This window comes from Asparagus officinalis, chromosome 1, assembly GCF_001876935.1.
Source record: "Asparagus officinalis chromosome 1, Aspof.V1, whole genome shotgun sequence".
Taxonomy (NCBI): domain Eukaryota; kingdom Viridiplantae; phylum Streptophyta; class Magnoliopsida; order Asparagales; family Asparagaceae; genus Asparagus; species Asparagus officinalis.
Window position 1 is genome coordinate 99081101 of NC_033794.1, and position 15158 is coordinate 99096258.

At 36.9% G+C, this 15158-nt stretch overlaps 1 protein-coding gene across 2 annotated transcripts in view; it reads left to right on the forward strand.

Annotated features, from left to right (window-relative positions):
• Window positions 11076-15158, forward strand: part of LOC109828776 (DEAD-box ATP-dependent RNA helicase 52C-like) — a 7003-nt gene continuing 2920 nt past the window's right edge. For both annotated transcript variants that reach the window (XM_020395704.1, XM_020395705.1), the window contains exons 1-2: window positions 11076-11884; window positions 11962-12045. In XM_020395704.1, the coding sequence (XP_020251293.1) occupies window positions 11291-11884; window positions 11962-12045 (678 nt within the window). In that variant the 5' untranslated portion in view covers window positions 11076-11290. The remainder of the gene's footprint in view (window positions 11885-11961; window positions 12046-15158) is intronic.

A 15158-nucleotide genomic window follows, 5' to 3' on the forward strand; every position in this document is an offset into this window, starting at 1 on the left:
ACCATATTAATTTTTAGTAATGTATAATAATATGTAAATAGATTATTTCATGTTAATAAAGTACTTATGGAAAGAGGAAAAGGGGGAGTTTTGTGGAAAAACTATCCAATGACTATATTACCCATGTTCTTTTTTATATATTACCTTCTAATACTAATTAAACTAAATTAATTATCATTGTTTAATTATACTATATGTCACTTTATGTTTGTATAATTTGGTCTCTAAAACTTTTAACATTATTGTAAAACTCTACATCATATTAATTATTAGTAATGTATAATATATTAATAGATAGTTGTCTATTAATGAAGTATTTGTGGAAATAGTAGGAAACATAGAATTGTTTTGAAATTATGTCGACACTCATGTAGGGAATTACAAAGAGCATCCTAATGTTTAGGTACATAACAGAAGATACATACATAAAAAATTTAGAAAATATTAAGATATTTAAGTGCAATAAGATACATTATCTAAAATTAGAAAAAATGCAGCAAGTTACAAGTGGAGGCATATAAGTATAATTTTGGTAAACTATAAGGTATTTAAGTTCGTTAAGCCTATAAAAGATTAGAAACATTTGTTATCCACAAACTATAGTATATGATCCCATTGATAAATATATTCATCATACAATATGAAGCCAGATGCATAGCTTATATTTGTATTGTAGAGGAGATGTGAAAAAATTAAAGCATCATATTTTGAATGAGTCTCAAGATTTTGAATTATTTCCTGAAATTATATACTTTGCTTAGAAAACTTTAGAAGAGGCTTTCGAAGGACTATTACAAGGTGTTGGACATCAAATAAACATTGAACAAATAAAATCTATGATATCGAATTCCAAAAACATGGAGATGTATATAATACCGGGTGTCATATGAGATAATATTCATACATAACATGACATTATAATTTGTAATCTAACATATTAATGAATTTTAAACATAAGAATTTGCATCAAGATATATGCTTAAGGTTTGGGAGAGTTGAAAGTAGAAAAATTTAGGAGAAGAATTGTAGCATTTATGGGTTTTGTGGGTTCCAATTTTGTTTCCCAAACACAATCCAAAACCAATTAAAAGTGACAATTTTCTAGACATCTTCAAAGGAATATATTAGCTATATTTACGATAGTGGTCGATATATCAAAAAAATTACCAAACAAAAGAAAACAACATAAAATATTATCAAGATAAAGTTTTTAACCCGATATATTGGCCGATAAGTCAATATATCGATCGATATTTAATGCAGTGCCTATAAGAGCAAATATGTAAAGGTTATTTAGATATTAATTCATTGATTTTAAAAATATCCAAAAAAATCTATGTTATACCCTTACATTTTTGAAAATGCTCATAATTTTAGGGACTAATATTAAATAATTAAAATTCTGATGGACAAATTATGAATAAGTCATATTTAAAAGAAGAGTTAATTTTTAAAAACCCTCTCAACTATAAGGATTGTCTTAAAAACCCATCAAACTGATTCAATTTGACAAAATCCCCTTCTTATGTGGGGTATTATAGATAACCTTTCTCAATTTTTGTGCAATTTTAGAAAACACCTCTCAAGTATAATGTGTCTCATAAAAAATCCCCTAATTTTTTACACTTCTATCAATAAATCTCCTTAAAATAGTCACTTCAATATGTGATTTGGATAAAATACACTCTTGAAGAAAGCAATTTTAGTTAAAAAGAAACCGTCAACCGATAATAAAAGGACCACAACCAATTTGTAATTCTTTTTCCCTCTATATCACCTCTTTTTCATTCATCTGGAAACCAAAGTAATTCTTTTATGATTGATAGATATTTTTGTCTTTACAAATCAAGTACTTGTTACATAATAGATATGACTTAACGATATTAGTTTTGACAGGTTAAGTTTAAGTGAGAAAATTCCACAGGGGTTAAATCAATTTTTTTTAAATTGAGATAGATAATCTACAAAACACCCAAAACTTGGCGGAGATTTCCTCGGGAGGTGGGTTGATGGGGAGGGGGGTTGACATGCACCATATAGTTGAGGGGGAGTTTTCTACAATTAACCCTTAAACAAAAGCACAACGTAAGGCACATGTGACATCAAGTTTATAAGATTGGAGTTTATAGCAAGTCTATCATTCAATGAACTGGTTTGTATTATTTGTCATTAAATTTATTTTGCACATCAACTCTGAAAATCTTTTGCTATAAGAATGTCTACCTAGAACTTAAAATTGGAACTGAGATAATCTGTGGGATAAACTTTTAAGGTGTTAGTCACATAAAACTAAAACTAGAACAAAATTTTACAGTGTTAGTTAAGTAGAACTCTAACAAAACTATAATTGAGATAATGGTACAAAATTATCATATTTTTTTATTTTTCTATACAAAAATGAGAGTTCTAGTCTCTCAAATTATTCTAAGTTTTAGCTTGGAACTAGGTGATAAAAAACTAGAACTCATATTTATTTTATTATTTTTTATATTTTTTTCTTTACTTCTTTCCTATTATGGTTATCACCATAATTAGACCAACATTATAATAATAATTATCAATATTTTATAGTCTAATCGAAAGTTATTTAATAGTAAAGAACATTCTTGTAAGCAATTATCAATCAATAATAGTAAGTTTAAAATACATAAAGAACATTCTTGTAAGCAATTATCAATCAATAATAGTAAGTTTAAAATACATAAATAGTATTTATATCTTATCAATCAATAATAGTAAGTTTAAAATACATAAATAGTATTTATATCTTCAAAATGCATAAATATATATTGCATGATTATAAAATTTTATCACACGTTATTTTATCAAAATATCCCGCTTCACAAAATTGTTCCTGTTTATCCTACTAAAACATCTCACTAGCAAAAAATTATTCCACTTTAACAATTATCTCATTTTGCATGAAAATGTGCCAATTGACTAACACCCCCTAAGAGAAGTTTATTATTTATATGAGATGTGTATGTGATCCTTCTGATTCCTCTTGTTTTTCATGATTTGTAATAAATTATTTGACAAAATAAATTAATTTGTCATTTTATATTACTCGCCTTCTTTTAAGTTTATGAAGCTCAAAGCTTGGATATGTGTATCATTGCGGATATTGTACTTTTGTAATTCCTTAAGCTAAAATTTTGGATGTTGTTTGACATTGGATAGATAACAATTATTTTGTTAAAATACAATCAATATGAGTGCATAATATGTATAAATCATTCTCAGGCTATATTTATAATTTTCTGAAACTAGCAAGAGAGTAATCGTTTTGACAGATCAATTAATAGTCGGGAAGATGTAAAAAGAGTACAATATCAGGTTTTGGAATTGATCACATTATTTATATTTTCTTTCTTGATTGCATTTGCACATTCTAAATTAGAAAATTACAAAAAAAAAAGTTCTCGAACATCTATAATATTCGGTCGCCGGATAAACAATATGTAGAAGTAAATCATAAGTGGAAGTGATTTTTTATAATTGAACAAAATCCTTAATGACTAGATAGAATCTACCATCTCTCTTTGATGATGAATTCAAGAATTTATTTTTTCATTAATAATGATAGTTTTTTTTTCGTATTGGTCCCTTACATCATTAATATTTTGAAATTATACATTCAAATTACTAATTAACGATAAATCATTAATATTTTAAAGCTTTAAACATAACTATTTCTTTAAAAGACAAAATGTTAAAACCAAAAAGATTTTACACATGAAAAATATCCAAAAAAAATTAATATATTATGATAATTATAAAGTTTTTTGCAACCATGTTATAGTAGATGAATAAACTTAAAGTAAATAATTAAGATATTTGACTATGTGCAGCGTACGTGTGCAGTTTGTGGGGGCCACCATGTGCGGAGGGTTGATTTGATTGCTAGCGGTTTTGTTTCTGCATGCATGAAGGCTTGCTAGCGGTTTTGTTTCCGCATGCATGAAGGCCCACCCGAAAATTAACTCTGTTATAAAAGGGTCCTAGGTTTTTTTCTTTGATTTTGTGCGAAGGAGGCAGAGCGCAGGAGGACTAGTTGGCGGCTACAGTGTGCACGCACAGGAGGTTTGAGCAAAGGGAATTTGATTTTGTGTAGCCTTTTTTGTTAGGGTTTGTGCATCCTTTTGTGAGAGATATTTGTGAGGGATTTGAGAGTTTGTTTGAGGGTTTAGATTGAGAGTGATTGTAAACCCTAGTTGTATTCTCTCCCTCTATTAGTAGATCTCCCCCCTCCTTGCCCCGTGAACGTAGGCAATTTGCCGAACCACGTAAAAATTGGTTGTACTGCTATTTGTGTGATTTGTAATAGCTTTTAGGTTCCCTCGACGCGCAGTCCTAGAGCTGATGAGAGGAAGAGCTAATATCTCACTTTGATGAGATATTAGGCTTCAGATTCTTGTTCCTTTTGAGAAACAAGAATTCTTATTGCGACCTGACTCTCTTGTTGTGCTGCCGAAGTGCTGCCGAAATTTCCGCTGCACGCAACAAGTGGTATCAGAGTCCAGATTACAGATCTAGGGTGTTTTGGATTAGGTGGAGGAAGATTCAGTTGGAAGCTTGGTTCTTAGAGTTCTAGGCTTCGGTGGAGATAGCATTAGGAGTTGCCGTTGGAGATTTCGCTTTCCTCGTGTGGATAGGAGATCTATTTGGAATCTGATCTAGGATTCTGTTGGGTGGTTCCTAATTTCTATCAAATTTGTTCTTTCTCTACAATTTGGAGTTAGTTAGCAATGAGAGAAGAAGGAGAAAACAGCAAATCGATGGCGAGTACAATACAAGTTGGTTTTCAGAACACTAAGATTAGTGTGGTGAAGTATGATGGCAAAATAAACTTTGGTTTGTGGATGAGCGACGTACAGGATGCGCTCAATGCTCAGAACTTGGAAGAGACCATCATGGTCCACGAGAGGCCACCTAAATATGAAGAGGCGGTATGGGAGAAGATGAATAGGAACGCTTGTGGGGTGATCAGGTCATGTTTGGAACAGGAGCTGAAATATGATGTGATTGGGGTGACGTCTGCAATGAAGATGTGGGAAATTCTCAACAATAAGTACCTTACGAAGAGTGTTGAGAACCGATTGCACTTGCTGCGTAGGTTATTCAGATTCCAGATGTCCAGAGGCACCTCGCTTGCGGCTCATGTGAACAACTATACGAAGTTGTTGTCGGACTTGGCGAATGTTGATGAGAAGATATCGGATGAGTACAAGGCGATTATTTTGTTGGGCTCCTTACCCGATGAGGAGTATGATACCTTCGTGCTCACTTTGTTGAACGGGAGATCTTCTATCAGCTATAGTGAAGTGACTAACGCTTTGACGAACTACGATTTGAGGAGGAAGGATAAGGAGACTTCCCGCGCTAGTACTTCAGGAGAGGCCTTGTCGACGAGAGGTAGAAGCCCATATCCGAAAGGTGGTAACAGAGGGAGGTCAAAGTCTAGAGGCCGCCACCAATTAACAAAGAACCAATGTGCATTCTGCAAGGAGCAGGGACATTGGAAGAGAGACTGCCCGAAGCTCAAGGAGAAAGAGAATGGCAAGAAAAAGGGCCCGAAGGCCAATGAGGTGAACATTGCGAAAGGCGATGATTCCGATGATTCGTGCTTTTCTCTACTGATTACTCCGGAGGTGAACCATGTGGATGCATCAGATTGGATGCTTGATTCCGGCGCTACCTTTCATGTGACCCCTAGGCGAGACTGGTTTGTATCTTTTGAGAAAGTCGATGGGGGCGTTGTTGTCATGAGAAATGATCAATCCTGTAGCGTTTGTGGGATAGGTACCGTACGGATTAGGATGCATGATGGAGTAGTCCGTGAGTTGAAGGAGGTGAGATTTGTTGCTCAACTGAAGAAAAATCTTATCTCAGTTGGAGCTTTGGAGGCGAAGGGATTCAAGGTGACTTTCGAAAACGCTGTAGCGAAGGTTACTAAGGGATCATTGGTGGTGATGAGGGGAGTCCGCAATCGGAATTTGTATTATCTGAAGGGAAGCACCGAGATTGGCCAGGTTGCTTCGGCTATTTCAGAAGCGGACATGAGCAGACTTTGGCACTATAGATTGGGGCACACAGGTGAAAAGTCACTGCAGGCATTGTGCAAGCAGGGGCTATTGAAGGGAGCCAAGAGTGGGAAGATTGAGTTCTGTGAGCACTGTGTTCTTGGCAAGAAGACGAAGGTGAAGTTCGGGACTGCCATTCATCAGACGAGGGGCATCCTGGATTACGTGCACACAGACATTTGGGGTCCCACCAAGACTGCATCACTTGGTGGTCGACATTGGTTCGTCACTTTTGTAGATGACTATTCTAGGCGTTGTTGGGTGTACACCATGACGAAGAAGAGTGAAGTCCTAGATTTATTTATGGAGTGGAAGAAGAGATTGGAACTGCAGACTGGGAGAAAGATCAAGACGTTGCGATCCGACAACGGTGGTGAGTATACTTCTGACCCCTTTCAGCAGCTATGTCGAGACGAGGGCATAGAGAGACACTTCACAGTTAGTCATACACCGTAGCAAAATGAGGTGACAGAGAGGTTGAATCGATCTTTACTGGAGAAGATCTGATGCTTATTGTCGCAGAGTGGTTTGGAGAAGATCTTTTGGGCTGAGGCACTTACATATGCGAGCCACCTCATTAATAGGCTGCCTTCATCTGCGATTGAGGGGAAACCCCCTATGGAAATGTGGTCGGGAAAGCCAGCACATGACTATGACCAGCTCAAGGTATTTGGGTACCCTGTATATTATCATGTTAGAACAGATAAATTAGAACCTCGAGCTAGGAAGGCCATATTTGTAGGATTCAAGCGTGGTGTCAAGGGATACAAGCTTTGGGATCCAGTGGATAAGAAGATTGTGCTGAGTAGGGATGTCACATTCGATGAGGCTTCTATCTTGAAGCTTCCCAGCTCTCATCAGGTGGAGAGCGACCCGACGGAGGAGATATCGCAGGTGGTGGAGATCGATGCAGCTCCACATCGTCCAGATGGTACAGTATCCATGCAAGTGCCGACTGAGGTGACACCAGGCGAGCACGACGGTGACACGGAGGATACGAGTACAAATGTACAGGATCAGGAACCGACGGCTCAGGTTCAGGATTCTATTGCGGCTAGGAGACAGAGGAGAAACATACAGATGCCAGCACGGTATGCCGACACAGTTACGTATGCACTTCCGATAGAGAGTATCGATGAGTTGGTGCCTACTACATTCAGAGAGGCCGGGCAGAGTCCGGAGGCTGATTCATGGCAGGTGGCTATGCAGGAAGAGATGGAATCTCTTCATAAGAACGATACATGGGAGCTTGTTGAGCTTCCAAAGGGGCGGAAGGCAATTGGTTGCAAGTGGGTATACACGAAGAAGGAGGGCATTGAAGGCACTCCGTTGAGGGGCATTGAGGGCACTCCATTGAGGTTCAAAGCTAGGTTGGTTGCGAAGGGCTATGCACAGGAGGAAGGTATTGACTATAATGAGGTTTTCTCTCCGGTGGTGAAGCATTCTTCGATTCGGATTTTGCTAGCTTTGGTGGCACAGTATGGTTTGGAGTTAGATCAGTTGGATGTGAAGACGGCATTTCTTCATGGTGATCTTGATGAAGAAATATATATGACTCAGCCATTGGGATTCCGAGCTGCAGGGAAAGATAAGTTGGTTTGCAGATTGAAGAAATCGCTATACGGTTTGAAACAGTCTCCTCGACAGTGGTATAGGCGATTTGATGGTTTTATGCTTGGTCATTCGTACACTCGGAGCCAGTTTGATCCTTGCGTATATTTTCGCAAGTTGAAAGGAGGTGCGTACATCTATTTGTTACTTTATGTCGATGGCATGTTGGTTGCCTCTAGTTCCAGGTCGGCTATAGATGAGTTGAAAGTTCAGCTATCAAATGAGTTTGAGATGAAAGACTTGGGTGAGGCGAAGCGCATTATAGGGATGGAGATCGGCAGAGACAAGAAGAAAGGCAGAATTTGTTTGACACAAGTGGCTTATTTGAAGAAGGTTCTACAGCGATTCCATGTTAGCATGGATACGAAGTCAGTTAGTGTACCATTGGGAGTCCATTTGAAGCTTGCAGTTGGTCTTTCACCGAAGTCAGTTGAAGATAGAGAGTTGATGTCGAAGACTCCATATGCGAGTGCGGTTGGGAGCTTGATGTACGCGATGGTATGTACGGGACCAGATTTGTCACAGACAGTAAGCATGGTATCGAGATACATGCATGATCCAGGAGTGGGTCATTGGGACGCTGTGAAATGGATTTTGAGGTGCATTCGAGGTACGCTCAATGTTGGTTTAGTTTATAAGCGGAACACTACAGGTGGGCAGCTATGCATTGGCTATGTTGATTCGGATTATGCCGGGGATTTGGATAAACACCGGTCTACGACGGGGTATGTGTTCACTTTGACCCGTGCGCCGGTGTGTTGGAGATGCACCTTACAGTCGACGGTGGCTTTGTCTACGACGGAGGCAGAGTATATGGCAGTTACGGAGGTTGTAAAGGAGGCTATTTGGCTTCGAGGACTTTTAGAGGAACTTGGTATATCGCAAAGGTCCGTCACTATTCATTGTGATAGCATGAGTGCTATCTATTTGGCGAAGAATCAGGTTTTTCATGCGAGAACGAAGCACATTGACGTTCGTTATCACTTCGTTCGGGATGTTCTTGAAGATGGCAATGTGGAAATTGTGAAAGTCCACACGAAGGATAATCCGGCAGATATGCTCACTAAGGTGGTTCCGAGCAACAAGTTTGACCATTGTCGAAACTTGTTGCACATTCGTAATTGTTGAGGCTGTTGGCGGCCATTTGGATGAACTACGTTCAGGAGGGTTGATTTGATTGCTAGCGGTTTTGTTTCTGCATGCATGAAGGCTTGCTAGCGGTTTTGTTTCCGCATGCATGAAGGCCCACCCGAAAATTAACTCTGTCATAAAAGGGTCCTAGGTTTTTTTCTTTGATTTTGTGCGAAGGAGGCAGAGCGCAGGAGGACTAGTTGGCGGCTACAGTGTGCACGCACAGGAGGTTTGAGCAAAGGGAATTTGATTTTGTGTAGCCTTTTTTTTGTTAGGGTTTGTGCATCCTTTTGTGAGAGATATTTGTGAGGGATTTGAGAGTTTGTTTGAGGGTTTAGATTGAGAGTGATTGTAAACCCTAGTTATATTCTCTCCCTCTATTAGTAGATCTCCCCCTTCCTTGCCCCGTGGACGTAGGCAATTTGCCGAACCACGTAAAAATTGGTTGTACTGTTATTTGTGTGATTTGTAATAGCTTTTAGGTTCCCTCGACACGCAGTCCTAGAGCTGACGAGAGGAAGAGCTAATATCTCACTTTGATGAGATATTAGGCTTCAGATTCTTGTTCCCTTTGAGAAACAAGAATTCTTATTGCGACCTGACTCTCTTGTTGTGCTGCCGAAGTGCTGCCGAAATTTCCGCTGCGCGCAACAGTACGTGCATTCCACCTAGTAAGACAATATGTGTTAGTGACAAATCCTTATAAATATGTTTTTTTTTCAAAAAAAAATTGATTTGTGTGTATGTTCATACGTAACTGTCTTTATGAAACTGCTGACATAACTGCCACTTTCATCAATTTTACATGAAGTCACCATTTTTATACACACATTTGATGTGATTTATTGTTACTATAATTATGAAATATTGGACTGCAACTTTCATCAATATTATATGGAATCGCCACTTTAATAAACGTATTTGATGTGTTTATTTGTTCCTTTGATACTGAAACTGCTGAGTTGACTGTAACTTTCATCAGTTTTACATGAAATCACATGTGGAGCATTAGGAGAAGGTGAAAGATCACATTGAACAAGTTCGCTAGATAACTGGTGTTTGGAGTAGAGGACTCTTGTACTAGTAATTTTTTTACATGAATTGTCATGTTCAAAGCTTTTCATCCTTGAAGCAAGATATGTGGAAAAAACTTTCATCACATTTAATTCAAATGTATTAGTATTTTTAAAATGAGGAATGTTGCACAACTATGATGTTCCTATTAGAAAATTGGAACAAGTTACGCTCTCTAATTACATGAATGATGATAGCAATTCACTAGAAAAAATAGTTCATGTTTCAATCATTCATGTGTTCCACTTAGGGGTTGTTCTGGCCAACTTAAGGTGAATAGAGAGAGAAAAACATATTAAATTTTAATTACAAAAATATAACAAATTACAGGCAAAATATAGTATTTATTTGTAAAAATAAATAAATCTTGAAATTAAAATAGTGACATTAACATAACAATAGTATTTTATCTATTTATTTAAGAGTTGTTTGACCACTTTTCCACTTTTACTATATCTTCATCATTTTTTGTACAGAAAGTTACGTTTGATAAAACCTCATTTAAGTATGAAGGTTTTTTTAAATTACTTCTACAATAATTTGTTGGATTTTTCCTAGATACGACATTGGCAATATGGTGATTATACAGAAACCATATTGTATTTTTAATTTATATAAAAACCATCTTTAAAGTTAATTTTTGTTGCAATCAACTACTTCTTAGTCAATTTTTCATTAAAAAAATAAAATATAACCATAAAATTTCAAGTTCAAGGTACGTGAGTTATATCCTAACAAGACTTAAATACTAAACAAAAAGAGTCATGTACATTGAATGTGAGTTTTTAAGGGTAATTTTAGGTTTTAAGTAAAGAATTTTACTGGGAGGTGGTTGATTGCAACAAAAATTAACTTTAAAGCAGGTTTATGTATAAAATAAAAATAAAAGATGATTTTCATATAGTTGTCCTATTTTAAAGATGGATTTTCGTATAATTGTCCTTAAAATTGAATGCCAAATATCTGCCCCCAACCTGAATATCTCGACCGTCAATTTAAAGATTCCCCAGAAAATCAACGGCCCCGGATAGCCTTCAGATTACATTGAATCACCCATAGCAATCTCAAGCGCGGGAAACGAAAGCGAGCAATTCCAAAAATACCCTTCATGTCCTTTCATATTCCCGAGGAAACCACCCCACTATCGTTGGAAATATAAAATCATAATCCCCCTATTTTCCTCGAGCTTCAACCGAGTCCCTTTGATTCCTTTCTTCTTTTGGCAAAAAATCGCAGGACTTTTTTCTAGGGTTTTATCGAAACTAGAAACCCTAGGGTTTGCTGCTCATCTCTCTAAAATGTGAGCCCTTTTTCCTCATTTTAGGCTTCGTTCTTCATCTCTTTTGTCGATCTAGGGTTTAGGGGTTTTGTCCGCACAATGTCGTGGGCTGATGCCGTCGCATCTCCGATCATCGAAGCCTCTGAACGCCTCCGCTCCTGAGTTTAACCCATCGGTTCCAGCTCTCCCCTCGAACCGAAACCCTAACCCTGGCTTTTCTCGGCCGGTCCGTTTCCGATCGGAGCGGGACCGGGGGGCTCGGTTCCGTGACCCAAACCCTAACCATTTTGATGTTGCTGATAAGTTTAACGAGTTGGGGATCGCTGAGGGGGGGATCAGCGGCGACGGGGGGATCAATTTTGATGCTTATGATGACATTCCGGTGGAGACAAGTGGGCAGGATGTGCCGCCACCGGCGAGTAGCTTTGCTGAGATCGATCTTGGCGAGGCGCTGAATCGAAACATTGCAATGTGCAAGTATGTGAAACCGACGCCGGTGCAGAGGCATGCGATTCCAATATCCATGGCCGGGAGGGATCTGATGGCCTGTGCACAGACGGGCTCAGGGAAGACGGCGGCGTTTTGTTTTCCGATTATCTCTGGGATAATGAAGGAAGGGGTGTCGCAGCAACGGGGGTATCGAGGGCCTCACACGGCGTTTCCGTTGGCGCTTATATTGTCGCCAACAAGGGAGTTGTCTTCACAGGTTCGTGTTGCGTTGGTTTTGCTTGTGTTTAAAGTTTTGGATCGTGCTGAATTGGGTTTGTTTTGGGAATTTTTTAGATTCATGAGGAGGCAAAGAAGTTCTCGTATCAGACTGGGGTTAAGGTGGTTGTGGCTTATGGAGGTGCTCCTATCACTGTGCAGGTTTGCTTTTTTTTTTGGGCTTTTATTGTGCAATGGTTGTTTGTTTCTATCGTTTTTATAGTTGAATATTATAATAGTTTAGAGTTAGGTCCATAATGGATGGAACTGTTGCTAATGGCGTTGCTCTGCTTAAAATGCCTTCTAATCTTCCTGGGTGGGTTTAGAATAATGTTGAATTGTGTTATCTGCTGAATTTGAATTGGGGCGTCTTACTAGCTCACTAGGATGTTCTGGGCTGAATGGCTTTGTAAAATCAACATGATTAATCTATACACTTAGATATGTTGCAGAGTTTTCTTTTGTCTGATCTCTGTTTGCGTTGAAAAACTTTGGTACAACTTTGAGTCATGTGATTATACACGTGAAATGACATGAAATTTGGATTCCCTTAATGGGCGTGATGTGCTTTGCCTTGTTTGATGAAAGAAGGAAATAGGCTATGTGTGGATCTCTCATCTACATGCAGCATGCTAATGATTTTGCCCTTAAGTTTGTTGATTTATAGTGCACATCATAATTTTTTTTGTTATCTTCCTATCTTTTAAATAGTTTTCTGTAGATGTATTCTTGTTAATAACATTTGTTAAGGACCAAATCTGCTAATTCTTGCTAGAATTTGTTGTTATCTCAAGTTTTGCAATCTCGTCACATAATAATCACAAATTTAAGCTTTGCATTTCTATACACCAACTATTTAGGATGCTTTCTATATTCTGGGTTTTGTCACTGTATGTTCCACTCCAAAGAAAAGAAGGATTTGTGACTATTGAAATTGATGCTCCTAAACATAAAAGTCAAATGAATTTGTCACTTTCATCCACTGTCCAATACTTTTGAAACTAAAATTTCAGAATCGTTCTCCTATCTACTAGTATTTGTTTGGATGACATAGTAATTGGTTCGTCAATAGCTTGCTTATGAGTCTTGGTTTGGATTTGTCTGATGTGGATAAGTAGTTTCCATCTCTTCCTATTTTCTTTTGAGAAATTAATTTAAAGTATTTTGTTAGTTGTGGAAGGTCTAAGGGCCTATCATGCTGCAATGGGCGCTAAATTATTTCCTTAATTTTCAAATGTGAGATTACTAGTGAAACAGGTAATTTAGAATGCAATCCAGTATATGAAAATGTCAGTAAAGGGTTATTTTTAAAATATATTATTTCCTGATTTTATTATGTAGAATATTCATAAATATGACCTTTTTTTCATGTTGTACTTGTATGTAAGAACATGTCATATTTTCTGAAGATCATGGAAAAATGAATATGTTGATGATGGGTTTTAGTTAAAATCATGATTTGAGTATTCTGCAGCAGTTTCATTCTGAAGGTTGAAAAATGTATATGTTATGTTTTTATTTTAAAGGTTGAAATATTTATGTTTTCTAAATGTAGTGCGAAAATTAGTATGTATATGTATTTTATTTGTTTTCAATTTTACTTTAAACATGTTGGAGCACATTACTTTAGCCTGTCTTTGAAAGGTTTATATAAAATGATTATTTCCACTTGAACTGGATGCTATATAGAATTATTTCCATGAACTATCATATGAGACAGTCTGCTTGTATCTCGAAGTTTTATGCTTCCAATAACATGATACACCCATTTTGGTGCCCATCTTTTGTTACGTCCCGAAATGCATGGGATACTGTCACCTACCTGTAATTGCCATAATCATCTTAGCCCTTTTTTGCTATAGAGATGGACGAGTGCAGACTCATAGCTAGGTTTGAGATAGGTCAGAGCAAGGTACATTCTTAGAATAGCAAAAAACCTATACTTTCCTAAACCAAATAAAATTTGCAAAATCAAGTTGGGCATATGTCTTTCATTAACAGTTTTTAGGTACGTCACTACAGCTCGGCTATTTTATGCAGAGTAAGGATCCATGGAGAAACTTAAAAAGATCAATCTTCAAGACTTCCCATTTTCATACAGTAGAAACACCCTCAAGACTGATCGTACCAACATCATTTTGTTGAAGGAGTTGTAAAAGTCTGGTGTGTGTCTTCTGGATGTGAAAAGCTGGGTTCTAAAACTTTGCTCATAATCTTTAATCATCTGTGAACTTGATGTGATGTCAAGCCTCTCAATTGGTACTACCATATGATAGTCCTAGGTTATGAATCTATGGACAGACAAGGATCACTGTCTATTCTTGAAGGTTGCTGGCAAATACCTGCTTTATTGTTGGTATTGATTTATCCCGTGCAGCCATTGTAGCAACGATACAAAGTATCATTTAATTCTCCTATGTTAATAATCAGCTCTAAAACACTTGTAAGCCAAATAGCCAGATGGAGCATGCTAACATATTTTTTCCTGTTCATGTTGAATTTGGAGAATTCCTCGTTTGCATGAGCTTAAAACTAAATGACTTATGAAAAAGTTAGGTTATATTACTGAAAATTGACTTTCAAGATACCTGTGAAAAATCTCGTGTCTAGTAGTTTCCATTTCCAGGAATTCTCATGAACTAAAAAAGGGTATAAATAACTGCTGTGTTTACTTTTCTTGACTATTGAATGTTGATGATAATAAATTGATCATTTTTAATGAGTTTTCTTGCCTATTGCACTTTATTGCCAACCTGTTTTGTGTAGAAATGCTGGCATGAAACCGATAATAATGTTGGTAGTGTCAAAATCGCCTTCCATTCTCTCATAGTCAACTAACTGCAGATTACCTATTTGTAAACAATCTGAAAAATTGAACTGTTTAACCAGTGTTGTTACATTTTTCTTAATAAAGCTTCTTAACAATCTTTGGTTTGAGCTTTGAATTGTAACTCAGTTTAGAAATATTCACTACCGCTAGGCTGGCTTTTTCAAATTCGCTTCTTTCAGGCACATGATTCATTCCTTTTGCATCCAAGCAAATGAGCGATGTTTTCAATCATCAATGCGTAATTTTCTTACTTCGTATTGTTCTGGTTCCAATGGGATTTGTTAACCCTGCTAAATTTTTTTATTGACTCTTGAATATGCTTGCAAATAAGTTAGGTTTATGCAAAATTTCAAAACATCATTATGGTAGTTGCAACGCATTTTCATTTTATTTTATTTATTGTTCATTATTTATTTTTATTTTTTTCCTTGGCAAAAAATTATAT